Here is a 20237-nt window from a genome sequence, read left to right as displayed (position 1 = left end):
GTATTTGTGCCAAATTTGGTCCAGTGAATGAAAATACATCCTACATATTAGATAGTTACATTATGATTCATAACAGAAGCAATATTACAGTTGTGAAGTAGCAACCAAAATAATTTTATGGTTGGGGATCACCACAACATGAGGAGCTATATTAAGGTGTCATGGCATTAGGAAGGTAGAGAAACACTGGTCTAGCTGGTCCTTATTACCTGTGTAATGGCCTATTAGGGGAGTGGTTGCATATTTTCCAAAATTATGCAAAAGCTGTGGCACTTCATAGAGAAAGTTGATGACTCCAAACTACCGTATGTCTTTCATGCCAAGCTTTGATGGGAGAGATCCATGTGCTTTGGGAAAGACAGCTTGGATAATTGCCTTAGAATCGAGTGCTCAGATGATACCATTCCTAAAGACTACAATCCCAGCAAAATTTCACTGTGGCTGCTGTTTCCAGATTTTTAAAATAATTGATGTTATGGCAAAAGTAATTTTTCCAAGAAAAGCCCACTGACTGTGGTGACCAACAAACTCAATGAAAACGGGGTGCCATTCTAGCTTTTGCATTCTTCCTTAAGGCACTTTAGAGTGCTACCCACCTTTCAAATAGAAGCACCAAGGCAACTAACTACAAGTGTTTCTAGATCCCGGGAGGTAGGAAACAGACCCTTGCTGAGGGAAGTATTATACTCACTCATTACTTTTCTCCTTGATCCGCTGTACCAATCTGCCTATGCAGCTTCTTCCTTGCCTTGAAGAAGATAATTAGTTCTGCCAGATGCAGTGTTAGGCAATGGTAAGGATAGCAGGTTCTGCCAGGACTCCCCTTTTATGGCTGTTTGTAACACAGAAGTGCTTGGGAGAGGTGGAAAGTCCCTGGGAGAGCAGGAACGCTATCAGGCTATTGAAATGCTTAGCAAGATATTTACAGCACACACCCAAATGTTATTCAGTCTGTTCTAAGAAAAAAGACAGCTAATTTCTAGTAAACACCTTAAATCTTACCCAAACTGACTTCCTCACTAGAGAATTGTAATGCATCCAAAATATGTACTTTTAAAAAGGAAGGATTGGGATGGAGGATCCTGACCAGGGTAAAGAGACATTTATTGATGTTTTTCCAAGCCAATTCTGGGGACACCCTTATTGAAGCAGGAATTGTGCAATATATTGTTAAAAGAACATTGCTGAGAAGAAACAATGACAACAACAATAACAACCACCAAAATCTTCAAACTCTCCCATTATCTCTGGACTTGGAAACCCATCTGGGACAACCCCTATTGTGTCATCTGGCAGGGCAACACATTTAGATAATCCTGTCAGATTAGTTTTGGATTTTTTCTTTGTTCATTGCATTCCTGAACTACACAGCTCCATGGTGTTGGCATGGCCCCCAGAGCTCCCTCCTTCCCTCAGACCGCCTCCACTGGCTGACATGAGGCTTCTAGGCTTTTCTGCCCAGTTTGGAGGAGATCCCCGCTACATCACCGGCGGCGCCTCCTCTAATCAGGGCGAAGCATGTCAGCTTGGACCCACCTCCCAGCCAAGCATAAGCCAGGAGATTCGCCAGCTGGCTCTGCCAGCTGGTCAATCAGGGAAGAGGGAGGGAAATTTCAAAACAGAGCAGTTAGTGAATGGTAAATTTTGTATATAAAGATGTTTGTCTTTACACTTGTACCCTTCAAGCACTTGTACTGTACAAGTGTCCCTTTTGCACAAATTGAATAAAGCCTCTGTCATTTGCCTTCATCCTGGTGGGGTCTTTGGTTCCTGATTCTTGATACATTATCCATGCTAGCTAGCTCGCCAGGCATCCCTTGGGGCTAAGAGAACTACAAATTCCAGCATCAGTACCACACAATTAAACAAGAATAATACTTTCAACCCAGGAAAAAAATGTTTCGAATTTTGTTGCATAGTGCTATCTTAAGCCAATAATGATTGGAAAGCAATATTAGGTGAAAACCTGAACTGCCCAGGAGTGTAATGGATTCATGTGAATCTATGGTCAGAGTTTGAGAAAAAATAATATTCGGACCACAGCTCCCAGCCAGTATGCTTATTCCACTTCCAATTTGTGCACATTTCTCTTCAACAATTTCAAAAAGATGCAGAGTGGGAAAAACTCAGAAATGGGTTGCAGAAAATCCATTATGAGAGAAAAGGTTATATTTGCCTTGAGGCTCTTCAGCTTAGAAAAAGTTAGTATTGGGAGAACATGACTCGTAAGGTGAGAAGAGCTATGGAGAAAGTCATCTCTCTTTTCCATAACTTTCAAACTCCTAATCATGTAATAAAATAAATTAAGAAATTATGTATTTTAATATATATTTTTAATTGATATATTACTTTAATACCTCTTAGACAAACAAAGGCACACTTCTTATTAACAAAAGATCTTAGAGTCCTTGTGGACAGCAAGTTAAACATGAGCCAACAATGTGATGTGGCGGACAAAAAGCCAATGGGATTTTGGCCTGCATCAATAGGAGCATATTGTCTAGATCTAGGGAAGTAATGCTACCCCTCTATTCTGCCTTGGTTAGATCACACCTGGAATATTGTGTCCAATTCTGGGCAACACAATTCAAGAGAGATATTGACAAGTTGGAATGTGTCCAGAGGAGGGCGACTAAAATGATCAAGGGTCTGGGGAACAAGCCTTATGAGGAGCGGCTTAAGGAGCTGGACATGTTCAGCCTGAAGAAGAGAAGGCTGAGAGGAGATATGATAGCCATGTATAAATATGTGAGAGGAAGCCACAGGGAGCAAGCTTGTTTTCTGCTTCCCTGGATACTAGGACGCGAAACAATGGCTTCAAACTACAAGAAAGGAGATTCCATCTGAACATTAGGAAGAACTTCCTGTCTGTGAGAGCCGTTCAGCAGTAGAACTCTCTGCCCTGGAGTGTGATGGAGGCTCCTTCTTTGGAAGCTTTTAAACAGAGGCTGGATGGCCATCTGTCAAGGGTGATTTGAATGCAATATTCTTGCTTCTTGGCAGGGGGTTGGACTGGATGGCCCCTGAGGTCTCTTCCAACTCTATGATTCTATGATTCTATAAAAACACAATGTAACACCCGCTTAACACACACATGGCAAACAATATGTAACATGAGTGTTGTCTCTTCCTTATGAGGCTTTTATTTGTTGTAAAATAACATTGTTGCACCATTTACAAGAACAAGGCTTCCATAACACAAATAAAGTTCTTCATATTTTCTTCTTTGCTTCCATGCCAGGCTTCTTTCTCATGTAGATAAACAGCTTCACTCTCACAGAGCCTTCTCTCACATCGAACTTACACAGGAGCTTCACACAGCAGCTTTACGCACAAGGCCTTCAACCTGGGGCTTCTCTCACCGAAGCTTCTCACACCAGGCCTTCTCATACAAAGACCTACTCATACTGAGGTCTTCTATCTCTCGATGCCTACCTCATACTGAGGGCTACTAACACTGAGGCGTCCCTCACACTGAGGTGTCTCTCAGACTGACTGAGGCCTACTAGCACTACAGGCACACCTGCTTGTATTGAACTGCAGCTTTTGCTGAGTCATAGCATTCATTTAACCCTTTCAGTGCTTCACTCACATTTTTGTAATTAAAATGCCTAGTTAATTTTTAATATTTCTGACAATTTTTGCTTGCTGTTTATTTGGTGTTCCATCAGGCCCAGTAGAAGATCCTTGGAGTTGAAGCTTCAGTATAATTGTAAGAATTTAGAAATTCTGTATTTTTTTACTCAAGTCATGTGTGAGATATATACCTTATACGGTTCCGGCCTAATTTACCCGTCCGAACGTATTCTCCCCTATGAACCATCAAGATCGTCTGGAGAGGCCCTGCTCTCAGTCCCGCCACTTTCGCAGGCACGTCTGGTGGGAACAAGAGACAGGGCCTTTTCTGTGGTGGCCCCTCGGCTATGGAATTCCCTGCCAAATGAAATTAGATCTGTCCCCTCCCTCCTGACCGTTAGGAAGCTAGTAAAAACCTGGCTGTGGTACGAAGCTTTTTATTTTATTTTATTTTGAACATTTTTACCCCGCCTTCTCAACCCCTGGGGGGACTCAGGGTGGCTTACAATTGGCAATAATTCAATGTCACATCATAAAATACAGAATAACAAATATAACAATTATACATGAACATTAATAAATAAAGATTAAAACAGCTTTTGCGGAAAGATATCTGAGACCAGCAATCGACCAAAGTTACTGACCACAATATATGGACTGAATATACGGACTGAGTTGGACATGATTTTATGTAATTTATCCTATATGCATTTGTTAATTTAATGTTGATGTATGATGTTTTAGATTTTTAGTGTTGTCATTGAATCCTTGCTGTCAGCCAGTCTGAGTCCCTCTACGGAGGTACAGAAGATTGGAATATAAACGTTTTAAATAAATAAATAATACATAAGTAAATAAGAAATTTTGCATTGAACAATTTTTAAAAATGTGTGTATGTAATTATGTCTTCAAAGAAATTAGGACTATTTTAATATGCAAGCATTTTCCGGTGAATTGGCTGGGATTACTGTCATTGGGATTACTGCCTGTAAACACTGAGCAAGCTGTTTGTTTTCTTGTTTTGTCAAAGGCTGATGTCAGCCAATGTCTCATATTAAAAACTTGCATTAATTGAAAAGCAGACACTAATAGAAATCTTTAATTGAAATTTGAAACCCCTCATTGGTTTTCCTGCCAATTGCGATATAGGAAATGTGTGAACACCATGTAGCTACAGCTTGAACCTCTGGGCTGGACAGAACAAAGAGGAATGCACATACAAACAGGAGAAATGTCTGACTGAAGTGTATATTGCCACAATTATTATGTTTCACAGCCTGTTATTTGGGAAAGCTCATGAGTCACCAAACATGATCAAAATGTAATGACATCCCTGGCTGAAGTTCCTTTGCTGCCCTCTGCTGGGAACATGCTGGAACTAAACTTTGGTGGGGAAAATGATCAAATGCAACCCTGGTTCTCTAGCTGAACAAATTAGAAACTTGAGAAAGCTGTTTTGTTAAAAATAAAAACCCGTATATATACTGTATATACTGTAAGGCAATGCCTAGAACTGAGAGAGTTGGATGTTTAAGGTATCAGCAAAATACAAAGTGAAAATTATCTTGAAAGATGGAGAACAATTGGTTCTCAGAGATATATGATTGAGTATTCCTGGAGGTAAGTCAGGGTGCTGGGATATTCAGTTGGGCCCTCCATATCCATGAATTCCACCATCCATGGCTTGAAAATACTGCAAAGTTCCCCTTGATATATGGAGCACAATTTTACTATGCCATTGCATATAATGGGACTTGGGCATAGATTTTGGTATCCAAAGAGGGCTCTGGGACCAAACCAAGGAACTGGGAACCAATTTAGATGTAGAAGTGGTCAGGATCTTGTTCTTCCCACACACAGTAGCTCTTCTCATTTTTTTAAATATTGTAGGTATTTATTTGACAAAGGAAGGAATTAGACAAATCATCTAGAAGAATTTTTTTTTAAAAAAGCTTTTGTAACAGGAAAAGAAATCCTTCATAGCATGGAAAAAACCTTGAGGTCCCCATGAATCAGGTGAGAAGCGATAATTCTGAGCACCCTCTTTGAAGACATAGCCTTATTTCTCTGGAGCTTTTGTTGGCAGATCCTATGGCTGTTTCCAACAAACCACAACTTTGCCCTTCTAAAAGATAAAGGTTTTCCCTGACATTAAGTCTAGTTGTGTCCGATTCTGGTGGGGGGTGCTCCTCTTCATTTTTCAAGCCGAACAACCATCGTTGTCCGTAGACACCTGCTAGGTCATGTGGCCAGCATGACTGCATGGAGCACTGTTATCTTCCTGCCAAAGCAGTACCTACTGATCTACTCACATTTTCATGTTTTTGTACGGCTAGGTTGGCAGAAGCTGGGGCTAACAGCAGGAGCTCACCCCACTCTCCATATTCAAACCGCCAACTCTTTGGTCAGCAAGTTTAGCAGCTCAGCGGTTTAACCCACTGCACCATCAGGGGGCCCACCAGCAAGAAATCCATGTTTCCTTGAGTTTCGCTCCTTTGGTGTGAATGTGCAAGGATTTCCCACCTGAGGCAATTTCTAAATTGTTCGCATTCTCTTGTTTTCTGGTATGACATTTTTGAGTAATAGGAGTGGCCTGATAAATGTTGCCACCTGAGGCAAATGGCTCCTTCCCCCACCTTTCAAGGTGCATAGCACCCACGACTGAGCTAAGTTATCTTGCCAGCTCACAAAAATCTCTCCAAGAAAAAAAAATACAATAGAATAACAGCACACAAATTGTAATACATTAACTGAGTTATTTTTGCACATGAGGCAGAAACTCTCTCAAGCTTTTTATTCCATCCCTGGCAATAAAAATACAACATCAAATTAAATAGTCATTCATTGCCCATTATGGCCATAATATCATCCTGCCTCATTCTCCCTGTGTAACATGATTTGGATAGAGGAACTATTGATTTGTGGCATACATTTAGTGAGTGTGTTATGACTGCTACTGAAACAAGCTTTGTGCTGACAATAGAAATCTGGTTATATCTAGATTGGAACCTGAAATATGTGTAATTTAGTTTTACCTGGGAACTGTATATCTGAGAGGAATTTACAGTTTCCAAAATAACTTTGCATGATCCCATAACAGGTAAAGTGAAATAAAACCAATATCTGTTTGCTCTATAAATAAGTCCCCCAAATTGTCTGGGAAAAGGCTATATAAATAGGTTTCTTGTATTCCAGTCCTAAAACCAGCCACATATCAAGCCTGAAAGGTAGACTCAAAGCCTTCCTCCATAAATGGAGAGGCATGGATATTCTTTGCACATCAACAGGAGTGGTGTCTTTAGTTCAGGTCTGGGCAAACTTTGGCCCTCCAAGTGTTTTGGACTTCAACTCCCACAATTAGTAATAGCTGGTAGGCTGTTAGAAACTGTGGGAGTTGAAGTCCAAAACACCTGGAGGGTCGAAGTTTGCCCATGCCTGCTTTAGTTGATATGCGTGATCAAGGTCTCTCCAGTTCAACATTTCTCATATTATTTTCAACTAAATGTTTTCAGGAATCCCTTCACCTGGTCTCTAACAATACTCAGTTGTGCTTCAAATTCTCAAGGGCAGGCCTGCATGTTACATGCATGTGTTTGAAGAAGCCAAGCCATATGTCTGCTTTTACAAGATGCATGGCTTCTTCAATCGGTTTGAAAGAGGGAAACACAGAAGAAGGAGAGGGTCTCTTTCTCATCATTCTCAACTTCTTCTTCAAACTCCTTCATCTAGCCCTCACCTCCAAGCCTGTTTGGCTCAGCAAAACAATACTTGGAATCATATTTTTTGTGAGGAGATGAACTGAAGATTTGGAACGTGCCTAAAGCAGTAGTTCCCAACCTTTGGTCCTCCAGGCATTTTGGACTTCAACTCCCAGAAATCCCAGCCATCTTACCAGCTGTCAAGAATTGTGGGAGCTGAAGTCCCAAACACCTGGAGAACCAACATTTGGGAACCACTGAAGAGAACAGCCCATTATCTTCCTTTTTCCCCCACCCCAAGTCCTTTGGATGATGATGATGATTCCACTTTTATCACTTGACCAAAATGCAAAGCAGCTCACAACTTTAAAAAAAATACAATATTTAAAAAACAAAGTACTGTATATTTCCTTTAGGGCAGTGATTCTCAACCTGTGGGTCCCCAGGTGTTCTGGCCTGCAACTCCCAAAAATCCTAGCAAGTTTGCCAGCTATTAGGATGTCTGGGAGTTGAAGGCCAAAACATCTGGGGACTCATAGGTGGAGAACCACTGGAAAAGAGGGAAAAGAGTCCTTGTATTGATGGAGGGAGTGGAAGAAGCTTCTTACCAAGAGCCACAGGAACTAGCTTATCCAGCAAAGTGTGAACCTATAAAGCAGTGGTTTCCAATCTGTGGGTCCCCAGATGTTCTGGCCTCCAACTCCCAGAAATCCTAACAGCTGGTAAACTGGCTGGGATTTCTGGGAGTTGTAGGCCAGAACACCTGGGGACCCACAGGTTGAGAACCACTGATCTAAAAGACACGTTTTTTCTTCCCTGCTCTAAATGAAGATTATAAATTATATTGTATTGTCGAAGGCTTTCATGGCCAGAATCACTGGGTTGTTGTAGGTTTTTCAGGCTATATGACCATGTTCTAGAAGCATTCTTTCATGACGTTTCACCTGCATCTATGGCAGGCATCCTCAGAACCTCGGAGGATGCCTGCCATAGATGCAGGCGAAACATCAGGAGAGAATGCTTCTAAAACATGGCCATATAGCCCGAAAACCTACAACAACCCATAAATTATATTAATCATTACAACATAGGAAAAGAAAGAAAGGAGAATGTGGAGAATAAGGAATATGGTTTTTAAAGGTTTCACACAGCGGTTGCCTCTTATCTCCTATGTTTAAACCATCCATTTTGTACAAACAGAGGAGAAAAATAGGTGGGATTTCCCTCATTTTTCTGGTAATAGGTGTTAACTTTTTGTTTTCAATATCAAATTAAACCTGATAGTTAATAACTCCCCCAAGTGAATTAATAAATGTAGTGTCATCAATGTGCAATGTTACTATACAGGCAAAACAATGGACCAAATATATCTATGTGTATACATATACAAACATACACAGAGAGGATGGGGGACAGAAAAGAATCATAAAACTTAAAACTGTATAATAAAATTGTAAAAAGGTATCTTGATAAAATGCAAAAGAGACAATATTAAGCAAATTGACCTATATATGTAATAAACCAATATCAAACTAAAATTCCAAAAACTGGAAACCAAGGAAGTTCTTTAATCTAGATTTAAAGATAACAAGGGAAGGAGCAATCTACAATTGCCTACTGTTTCCAGGCCGCATTGAGAGTTAGATCAAAAGTCCCAACATTTCCTGCTCTTCATCCTTTCTTAATTATTTTCCCTCCTTATCTTGTCTAGTTGATTGTACACTTTTGATTGACAATCTCTGTGGCCATTTGTTCCATTTAGGAATGCTATAATTCTCTGGATATCCCGAAAATGCTGGTATTCATTGCAGATGGCATATACTTCCTCCTTTGCTTCTTTACTGAGGTCCTTAAGGGAAGATTCAGCAACAGTAATCAAACCTAATCCCACTACAATGAACAGCACTGTCCATAAGACAGAAAGCCCACCTGTTGCAAGAGGCAGGGAAGTGCCCAGAATGTATGTCACTGCAGCCCCTGTTCCTCCACCAACTGCAACGGAAATACCCAGGTGGACATCCTTCAGGCATTCATCAATTGCATCAACAATTCTGTTGATTCGTCTCAGCTTGGGCGCTAGGGCCCTTGATTTTCGATGCAATTCACTCAAAAGTATCACAGTTTCTTGCCTAGAAAGGAAACACAATGGACGTGGATATGATTTTTCTGTAATTTCAAAGGGCTACTGCTATCAATGGAGGTTAAATATTATCTGTACAAGAAAATGAAAACTTTGGCTGGAGAAGAAGCATCTGCTCAGCAAGCTGAAGTCATTCAGATTACATAAATGAGGAAAATGAGATATTTCCTGCTCTCAGCATGAAAACTGGAGAAGTTCCAAGCCTGAGATCTGGCAGTCATTCATTCATTCTCTCTCATACACAAACATATACACGTATTTCCCTCTGCAACTGTCCTATCCCCATTTGCTTCCCCAACACTCCTCTGGTGTGACTTCACAAGGCTGCAGGAAGAAGAAGCAAAGCAATAGCCTCCATAAGTAAGACACACAGTCACTACTATTGCATTTACCTCTCCTCCATCATAAGAAGGGGCCTGGTTCCTACAACTGTAAGGATCTGGGGGCACCATTGTTTCTAGTGAAGGCTGGGTGCACAACATCAAAGGATGATTTTGATTAGCAGAAACAATGACATTTGTAATTTCTCACATGGACTCCTCTGTTCTCTGAGTTGAGCTGCAATCCTCAGAATAGTTGGTGGGGAAATGTATCTTTCCCAGCAACAACATATAATCATGGGCAGTCTGGATTCCAATAGGGATGACTTGGTCTTCAATTGGCAAGATCCACCAGGTTTACAAAAGATCTGCTTCTGGAGGAAATGAAAACTCCTAGGCACTGCTTTTAATCAACATACCTACCTATATTGCTTATAGGGTCTCCATGGGAGCACTACCTTAATGTCACCTTATACCAGGACAACAGTACACAGTCAGTCTCCAAGTTACGAACAAGATAGGTTCTGCAGGTTTGTTCTTAAGTTGCATTTGTATGTAAGTTGGAACATGTATAATTTTAAAGTATAACTCCAGCCATATATATAAAATTAAAGGGGAAGGTTTCCCTTTGACATCAAGTGTAGTTGTGTCTGACTCTGGGGGGTGGTGCTCATCTCCATTTCTAAGCCAAAGTGTCAGTGTTGTCTGTAGACACCTCCAAGGTCATGTGGCCAGCATGACTGTAGGCAGTGCCATTACCTTCCTGCTGAAGTGGTACCTATTGATCTACTCACATTCGCATGTTTTTAAAATGCTAGGTTGGCAGAAGATGGTGCTAGCAGGAGCTCACCCGGCTTCCCAGATTCAAACCACTGACCTTTCAGTCAGCAAGTTCAGCTGTTTAACCTGCTACACCACTGGCATAAGGAAAGGTTAACAACCTTGTGGTGTTTTCTTTTCTTTTTTCTTTTTTTTTGCAGTTTGTGCCCCTGTTCAGAAGATTTCACCTCACTTTTTGTCCCTCTGGTAATTGGATTTAGAAAACTTTGCCTCATTATAGAAGCAACAATTGGTGATAAAGTGACTGTGGAGACACTCTTTTCCCATGATAACTCTTTCAGGAATGAATTTCCCTTCCGAGGAGTAGATTTCTCTCACTTCCTGTTGTCTCACCCTTGTTCTTAACTATGAGTCATTTGTAAATCAGATGTTTGTAACCTGGGGACTGCCTGTAGTTGTATGACCCATTACTACCTTTTCTTTTCAGGTGCCAAGACAAGGGGAGTTATTCTTGAGTGATGAGCAAGGATGAACCAATGGGTTGGATGGAGAAACAGGAGAACCAGAGAAGGGAAGAAAACCAATTACTGACCAGTGGGTTGTAGGAAATTTGTGTGTATGAGAGCAAGGTTTCAAGCTTACAGGCTTGAAAATTGACCCCTCTAGGACAAAGATATACTTACATTTCACCAGCATCACACATATGGAAGTAGTCAGGCACAGAAGACTCACACACGGAGTATCTCTTTGCCTCCCCACAGCAGGAGTACCTGCCATTCACGTAGTTGCCTTTGTGGTTTATGGTCAGCTCAAACTCATGCGCGATGTTGTTGGCATTCAAGAAGGCTTTCCTCAGGGCCTCTTCCCAGTCATCCTCCCGAGAAGGTGTCGAACCGTGTGCCGGGCTGTTCTTTATCAGGCAGCCTTTGCACCCAACAGAGAGGGTGTTTTCTTCATACGTGAAGTCTTTAGCTCCCAGGAAGTGAGCCACTTCATGAATGAGGACGCCTGGTTGGGAACGTCTTGTGAGATACTTGGAACGCTTCCAGAACAAGTCACACAAGTAGATGGTTCTTCTCCTTTCGAGTCCGTGCAACACATATGCAGTATCACTTCTTCCGTGATCCTTCTTGAAGTATACTTTCTTGAGTTCTGCAATCAGGCTTTGAACGATATCTTCTGTCAGAATGGAGTGGCGTTTCATCCAAAAAGACGTCCTCTCTTCCCCCCGAAGGACAACTCTCTCAGGTACCATCATCAGCACCCGGTCTTTTTTCTTCAGGGCATCTTGTAAGATCTCCAGGGTCCCCTGTTTGGCTTCTTCTGCAATTCTTGCCTCTTCCTTGGAAAGATCTTGACGATCTCTTTTTTTCACTATCTTTTTTACATGATGCCATAGGTTTTCCAAGCATTCAATCATTTCTTCTGAATCCATGACTTTGAAGATAGACGCAGACCAATGCACACCCATTTTCTAATTTGGATTCCTGTTCCAAAAGAAAACACAACATTTTGGCCATTAGATTGGTTAGGCAGGAATTACCATAGGTGTCTAGACAAGCATTACCACTTTCCATTTTGAGTTTCCACTGTAGGAATGAGTGGGTTGGTGAGACATTGCCCTCTCTGGACCTGTTAAAACCCCAATCTACTAACTCTGAATGGCATCAGCAATTGTGAATCTAATTGTTTTTAGAAACAGAGGCATCTTTCGGGGGTGCTTCGAATGCAATTTTCCTGCTTCTTGGCAAGGGGTTGGACTGGATGGCCCATGAGGTCTCTTCCAACTCTAGGATACTATGAACACCAATTCAGCTGCAAAACATAGGCCTCTGGTGCCATATTATTCAAGGAGAAAACAGAAAAAAACCTCTTCTCCCTTTCTTTCCCAAGACAGCCTTCATGTCTTCTACCATCTTGCATTGCAAACTGAAACTCTGATCCTCCTTTCTGCCTTCACTTTGATATTGTTTAGATTAGATCTGAGTTTATAGCCTCTCCCCCTCCCCAATATATAATTTTATGTTTGCTTCTTCATCACACTAGAGAATGAATCCGCTTTAAATCCATTTCTGCCTCCTGCAGAATTCTGGTGTTTAGTGTTAAAGGCTCCTCCCAAATCTACAAACCCCAGAATTCTGCAGGAGGCAAAAACCAGATTTAAACTGGATTCATTCTCTAGTGTGATAATCCCATCTGCTTGGTCTGGATAAGTAGACCAAATCGAAGCTGTGAAGTCTCTTTTGGTCATTCCTTAAAAAGGTAAACACTATGAATGAGTCAAAAACAAAGAAACAAAGAAGGTGAGTTCAATCATTCCAATATTTATTCTTCAAAAATATTGAGGTAATAAGCAGCCATTTTGTAAAGCATGGGCTCATTCTCACGGGTGGGAGTCTCAATACCCTAAAGCAGTGGTTCCTAACCTGTGCGTCCCCAGGTGTTTTGGCCTATACCTTGCAAAACGACAACTCCCAGGATTCCACAGCATTGAGTCAGAGCAGTTAAAGTGATGTCAGACTGCATTCATTCTACAATGTAGATGTGCCCCAACACCTTTGTCTGAACTGACCCAACCCACAACCCAAAAACTGGGTGGGGTGTGGGGAGTGCTCAAAGCAAAAGAAGCCTTAAAATCATAATGATGGACATTTTAACGCCAGCCCTCTGTAAAGTGTAATGAATTTCCTAAGGAGTCACAGAGGGGTATGCTAGGGGGCATCTATACCAGGCATGGGCAAACTTGGGCCCTCCAGGTATTTTGGATGTCCACCATTCCTAACAGTCTCAGACCCCTTTCTTTTCCTCCTCAGCTGCTTAAGTGGAAAGGAGAAGAAAAGGAAAGGGCCTGAGGCTGTTAGGAATGGTGGGAGTTGAAGTCCAAAACACCTGGAGGGAGGGCGGGCCACAGTTGGCCCAGGCTTGGTCTACCCAGTGGAACTAGGAGAGTTGTTCTTTTACAAAGTCTTCTTAAATAACATATTTTATTATGCTATAAACGCAAATCAACAAGCCATATTCCAAGTATTACAGCATAAATCCCGAGTAATTCAGCAAATATTAATGGCATTATGCTAATTTACACTGGTGTAAATTATCTTTTTTCCCACCCCAGCCCCTTCTCTCTCTTTAGCCTTTTCGCCGAAGAGTGCTGCTTTTCCAGTGGGGCCAACCTGCATTCCTTCTAGAGGCGCAGCCTCGTTGCTCTGCCGCCTCTCCCTTTGCCACACTCACCGCTACGGAGCCTCACCTGCCAAAGCGCACCCGCGAAGGTCTGGCCTGGAAAGAGGCCGGGAGAGAGGGAGGGGCCCATTTAAGGAAGCCCTCCCGGCCGGGTCAACCTGGGAAACCCCGCGCAGGCAAACGTGCGGTCCTGATTGGGTGGCCCGGGTTGAGTGTAGAAGCCCCCTCCCCACCTAACAGAGCCTGGCTCCAGGCGAAGAAAGGGAGGAGGCAGGCAAGGGGAACAGGGGCAGAGTGGTGGAGTGGGTTGAGCCCTGGGCCAAGGGTGTGTCTACATCAGGCATGGGCAAACCTTCTAACTTGTTGGGCCTGAGCAAGGAGGGTGGCTGGGTGACTGAGGTAGGGGATCTCCCCAAGCCCCCCCCCCCCCCCCCAGTCCTTTCCTCCTCTGCCCCTTTGGAGGCAGAAAGTGAAGGAAAGATAGGAAACTTTTGAACCCCCAAAGGGTTGGTCTTGGTGAGGATGAGATGGTGGATTGGGAAAGAAAAAGTGTACCCATTAGATCCCCGCATTGCATTCTCCTGATATAGAATCCTAGAGTTGGAAGAGACCGCCAAGGGCCATCCAGCCCAACCCTCTACCATGCAGGAAGGCACAATCAAAGCACTCCCGATAGACCGCCTCTGTGTAAAAGCCTCTAGAAAAGGAGACTTCACCACACTCCCAGGCTGCCTAGGCCACTGTCCAAGAAGTTCTTCCTAATCTTTTCAGTCCAGTCACTTTCCCTGCTATTTGAACCCATTGCTCCCTGATGCCCTGGTCTCTAGAGCAGCAGAAAGTCAGTTTTTGTCCTCCTCCTCCTCAATGGGAGACCCTTTTAAATCTTGAAACATGGTTCTCATGTTCCCTCTCTACCTTCTCCCAACTAAACATCCCCCAGGAAAGGAAGGAAAAGAGAAGGAAGGAAGAAAGGCTGGAAGAGAAGGGGGGAAGGGAATGGAGGGAGGGAGAAAAGAGAGAAGGAAGGAAAGACAAAAAAGAAAGGAAGGAAAGAGAAAGAGGGAGGGAGGAAAGAAGGAAGGGAAGGAGGAAGGAAAGACTGAAGGATGAAAGGGTGGAAGGAAGGGATGGAAGGAGGAAGAGGGAGATTAGGAAGGGTGGGAGGGAGGAAAGGAGGAAGGAAAGAGAGAAGGAAGGAAGGAAGGAATAGGATGGTGAGAGAGAGGAGAGCCTGGGAAAAGAGCCAAGGGGTGGATCTGACCCCCGGGCCTGGGCTTACCCATACCTGGTCTACATTGTACAATTAATGCAGTTGGACACCACTTCAACTGTCATGGCCTGAGGGGGGAAAGGAAAGGGCCTGAGGCTGTTAGGAAGGCTGGGAGTTGAAGTCCAAAATACTTGGAGGGCCCAAGTTTGCCCATGCCTGGTGTAGCTGCACTCCTTGTTTTACTTTCTTGAAAATGTGGGAGTTAATTATTTAACTGAAAGCAGGGGCATGTCACCCTTCTTGCTAAGGTAGCATCCTTTGTACAAAGACGATAAAAATCAATAATTCCAGTGGAACGATTGTGTTGATGTGCTACGGCAAAAATATCAAAAGGTCTTGGATGACTTAAAGATTCACAATTTCTATTCGTTTGAAAGCATTCAGTGCCTGCAGCCTACCTCATCATATGTATGAAATCAAGATGATCTGGTTTTTATTATTTCAGGAGTACAGCTTGAACTGCCTTCCTCCGCGACCAGTTCTCCGATAATTCTTGCTAAATTCATTTTTGTTAGTTTTGCAAGGCTTAACTTTCCTGTGTCTCGCCAGTCTTAAAACAATAGATATTGAATATGTCAACTCTTCTGGGACTAGACCTTGGTATCCATGAAGACAACTAATTGGAGTAAAGTCTAGCTACTGCATATGGTTAAACCTTTGCTTATGTAGCAATCCCTTTGCTATTTCACATAGGCCCCTTCCACACAGCTGCATAAAATCCCACATTATCTGCTTGGAACTGGGATATATGGCAGTGTGGACTCAGATATTCCAGTTCAAAGCAGATATTGTGGGTTATATTGCCTTGGTATTCTGGGTTATATGGCTGTATAACTGTACTCACTGAAGTCTTAAAAGAGACAAACTGCATCCACCTCCACTAAAAGCATACTGTATACAAAAATGGAGTCCCTGTCTGAAGCCCCTCCCACACCAAAGAGGTACAGTTAAAGTGGCAAACCAAAATGTACCTACTATATAGCTTTACAGCTATACACGTTTACAAACGCTGGAGGCTTGGAAGGTTGTTATTTCCAACAGGTAATGTGTATGGGTGTTTGTAACAATATTTTGTTTTTATTTCAATGCTTAAGTCCCATTGACATTTCAGGCACGGCATTTAGCTTGGGATGAAAGTGCAATACAGGGTATTTTCAAGTTGCTCATAGCTAAAATAATAATATATTGGGGATGACTGTGAGAGGTGTTCAGCAGTGGAACTCTCTGCCCCGGAGTGTGGTGAAGGCTTCTTCTTTGGAGACTTTTAAACAGAGGCTGGATGGGCATCTGTCAGGGGTGCTTTGAATGCAATTTTCCTGCTTCTTGGCAGGGGGTTGGACTGGATGGGCCATGAGGTCTCTTCCAACTCTATGATTCTATAAAGTTTTTTTTTTGTTTTAAGAAAAAGACATGGCACTTCCCCCCATAAATGATACTAGCACAGAGATTGGCATAGGTTGATGTAAACACATACGATCAACACACATAGAACTATGTGGAAGTCCCCCACCCCACCCCCCACCCCCTGTCAGGAGCAACTTGAGAAACTATAAGTCGATTCTGGTGTGATAATTGGCTGTCTGCAAGGATGTTTCCCAGGGGATGCCTGGATTTTTTTTTGATGTTTTACCCTCCTTGTTGGAGGCTTCTTTCATGGGTTGTTGTAGGTTTTTTCGGGCTATATGGCCATGGTCTAGAGGCATTCTCTCCTGAAGTTTCGCCTGCATCTATGGCAAGCATCCTCAGAGGTAGTGAGGTCTGTTGGAAGTAGGAAAATGGGTTTATATATTTGTGGAATGACCAGGGTGGGACAAAGGGCTCTTGTCTGCTGGAGCTAGGTGCGAATGTTTCAACTGACCACCTTGATTAGCATATCTCCGTATGGGGAGCTAGAACTGACAGAGGGAGCTCATCCGCACTCTCCCCGGATTCGAACCTCTGGCCTGTTGGTTTTCAATCCTGCTGGCACAAGGGTTTAACCCATTGCACTCATGGGGTAAAAGTGTTATCTACCTAAAAAAGATTGATAACAGTTTTGTAAACTGCCTGATTGACCTCCACATCTAAATCATAGTAGATTTAGATTTTATAGATTGGTTGAAGTTTATCAGTGCACCCGAATGCCATGAAATATATCAACATTATAAATTTGCACAAAGAAAGCTGTCTTAAATATTAAAGGAACTTATCTAGCTATTTCTTCATGCCAGGACAGTTTGATCTGAAAACTGGGAAGAGGTCTGGAAAGCATAAACCAAATAGACAAGAGTGATTTTGAATCATTTGCTAGATTGCAATGGTGGTGGTTCCCCCACTCCTCTCCATTTGCTGGCAGAGGGTTAAATGTGGTTTCCAACCTCTCCTGAATGGCAGCATTTACAAAAGCAGCATTGGCTGGTATTTAAATATGAGTGGAGTGCCTCCTCACTGCAGAAAAAAGAACCCACAATATTCGTATACCGCTCTGCTTAATGAATCACTACAGAAAAATGAGTGTTTTAACCACAGTACTCATTTATAAATACTGCACTTGTTGTTCTTTATTAAGAGCTAATTGGTGTAGAGGTGAAAATGCTGAACTGCGACTTGGGAGATCCAGGTTTTCATTAAGCCATAAAACTCTGTGGGTAACTTTCAGCCAGTCGATTTCTCTCAGCGCAAGCTGCCTCACGGCTTCATTGTTTTGAGAAAAAAGGAAAAGCATCTACATTGCCTTGAGCTCACAGAAAGAGCAGTGAGATGGGGCGGTAATTAATAAATATCTTCGGTTTGGGGAATTAAGAACTGCTCTATTTTCCGTAATCAATACATTTCCACTTTGACTGCAATGCTCAGTTTATCAAGAGATCTTAAGCTGCAGCTTACGTTTGAAAAACCCGTCATGTTTCCCATACGCTACACAACACAATGTCTTTGGAATGCAAGGTTTGAATAAGTCGCTAACTGATGGTGTTTTAATGGTCCCTTATGAGTCTTTCAAGCACACAATTATAGGTTATGTCCAGTTGTAACGATGTGCCTTCAGTTTATGGTGACTCAATTAGCAAGATTTATTCAGGTGAGATTTTATTGCGTTCCTCTCTGGCTGAAGAGTGCAACATGCCCAAAGCGCTTGGACATCCTACAAGACACTGTTTGCAGCACTAACCAAACACATGAGTCTCCTTATGGAGAGAAAAACCAAGATACAAATAAACATCACAACAACAACAACAACAACAACAACGCATCCTGCTGTCTAAAAGGAGAAGCAAATGCCCCTACCCCAATCAAGACACATATCATAATGGTGTACTTGATGTCTGCTACCTTAGGTGGTTGCTCTGTTCTGCCTAGCAGCAGGATTGGCCCAAATTGTTGGAAATGAGGACACTTGTTGTGATAAGAATCCTATTTTTATTTTGTAACAATCTGCAGCCCCAAGGGCCAATTTAGACTTTTAATTAAAAATTTTAAAATTAAACTTTATTTGTACCCCGAAGGACTCGATGCGGCTTACAAAGGCCAAGGCTTCAATACACAACATAACAATACACCTAAAGCAAATTAAAACAATTAAAGCAGTATTAAAACAACAAAACAACACGCAATAAACAATACATCAAAACACGATAAAAACTGGGCCAGGCCAGAGTAAAGGGTACAGGATTAAAAAGTGCTGATGTGACAGGTGATATGTAAGGATTATAAGGCAAGTGCAGTGTGCAGTGTGCGGCAATCTTAATTCTAATAAAGTGCTTCTGGGATTTGGTATTGGAGATTTCCTAATCGCGGAAGGCACATCGGAACAGCCAGGTCTTCAAGTTCTTTCTAAAGACTGCCAATGTAGGGGCCTGTCTAAGATCTTTGGGGTGGGTGTTCCAGAGACGGGGGGCCACCACGGAAAAGGCCCTGTCTCGTGTCCCCACCAAACGCGCTTGCGATGCAGGTGGGATCACGAGCAGGGCCTCTCCAGATGAATGTAGTGAACGTGTGGGTTCGTAGACGGAGGTGCGGTCACGCAGGTAGGATGGTCCCAAACTGTTCAGGGCTTGTCTTTCTCAAGTGAATAGTTCAGACTTTTGTCCAGAGTGACCTCTCAATTCCTTTTGACAAGGAAGAAGAGAAAAGAGGAAGATGGTAAAGAGAAGAGGGTTCATCTACATTGACCACTTAAGTTGGTGTGTATCCAGATCAGTCTTGTGAGAGTTAAATGCCACATAGGGTTGATTCGGGTTAACCCAGGGCAAGGCCAGCATGATGCTAAATTGGGGGAAAGCCCTAATCCCAAACCAGAATTTGGGCTTTTGTTTGACTTTAGGGCTAACTGGAACTGTGTTTGGCATGGCTAGGCAGTCCTCTCTCCTGCCTCCAATGTGGCTGAGGGCATCTGGAACATATAGATATTCCCTCTACTTTTGGCTTTAGTGGCTAACTCATTATCACCTACCATCAACATGTGTACCCAACCGCAGATTTATCCCCCCTCTGAAATATTTTCTCTTTCATATTCTACATACACCATCAGCAGTCTTAGCAGCAAGATCCTATGCATCTCTACTCGAAAATAAATGATCCCTAGCTATGTGTGTATAGGATTGTTAATTTTATATTTTCTTGTGCATTGGAATGCAGAGTTCATTATCTTCTTTAAAGCTATTAGTAGTGAAAGGTTTAAATAGCATATGTATGCATGGGCATGAATATGTATATGCCTTCAAGTTGTCTGGCAGTTTATATTACCTCCATGAATTTAACAGGGTTTTCATAGGCGAGGTGGTTTTAAATAGTACCGAGTAACATGATATCATGTCTTCCCTGAGCCAGTTTTACAATTGTATAGATATCTTCATATGAATGACATCCTGGATTCAGGACTATCACTTTAATTCTTGGTAGCTCTTCACAAAGCAAAATGTCTATCAATATCTATACTGGCCATTGCTGTTTTGTTACAATCTAGAAGGTGATGTATTTGTAATTTCCATGAATGGATCCTTCCTATTATTGCAACAAATACATTGCCTGTTTCTTGGATGAGCATTAAATTTTCCCAGTTTCAGCACGGTTTCATAATATCACCTTGCATTCAGCTTCTCTTCAGTTATATTATAAACAACCATGTGTTCAGTTCCTTATTGTTAGTTGCAGCTTCTTCTTTTTATTCTTTCTGCAACAGGCAATACAAATGAATGCAAGGAAAATGGCCAAAATGGTATTATTATTTGTATAACATTATTGAAATCTCCAGTGAGCTACGGGTAAGCAGACTTACATTCAATATTTGTACA

General features: G+C 42.2%; 1 protein-coding gene across 2 annotated transcripts; it reads right to left on the bottom strand.

Annotated features, from left to right (window-relative positions):
- Window positions 1-8577: 8577 nt before the first annotated feature.
- LOC132773583 (uncharacterized) lies at window positions 8578-13924 on the bottom strand. Of its 2 annotated transcripts, none has more exons than XM_067460896.1 (3): window positions 13749-13924; window positions 11198-12001; window positions 8578-9403 (listed from the first exon to the last, which is right to left on the bottom strand). In XM_067460896.1, exons 2-3 carry the CDS (start codon window positions 11983-11985, stop codon window positions 8956-8958), a joined length of 1236 nt encoding a protein of 411 aa, XP_067316997.1. In that variant the 5' UTR covers window positions 11986-12001; window positions 13749-13924; the 3' UTR covers window positions 8578-8955. The 2 variants fall into 2 exon arrangements, with proteins under 2 accessions (XP_067316997.1, XP_060628814.2); XM_060772831.2 differs by having other exon boundaries at window positions 13765-13924.
- Window positions 13925-20237: the final 6313 nt, after the last annotated feature.

The sequence above is a fragment of the Anolis sagrei genome, chromosome 1 (assembly GCF_037176765.1).
Source record: "Anolis sagrei isolate rAnoSag1 chromosome 1, rAnoSag1.mat, whole genome shotgun sequence".
NCBI classification, from domain to species: domain Eukaryota; kingdom Metazoa; phylum Chordata; class Lepidosauria; order Squamata; family Dactyloidae; genus Anolis; species Anolis sagrei.
Note: the sequence above shows the minus strand (reverse complement) of the source record. Positions and strands in the feature narration are given on the sequence as shown.

Coding starts and splice junctions, on each gene's coding strand:
- LOC132773583 (XM_067460896.1), bottom strand. CDS start 11,985: ATGGGTGTGCATTGGTCTGCGTCTATCTTCAAAGTCATGGATTCAGAA. Junction 9,404..11,197: donor ATGTGTGATGCTGGTGAAAT/GTAAGTATATCT, acceptor TTTCCTTTCTAG/GCAAGAAACTGTGATACTTT.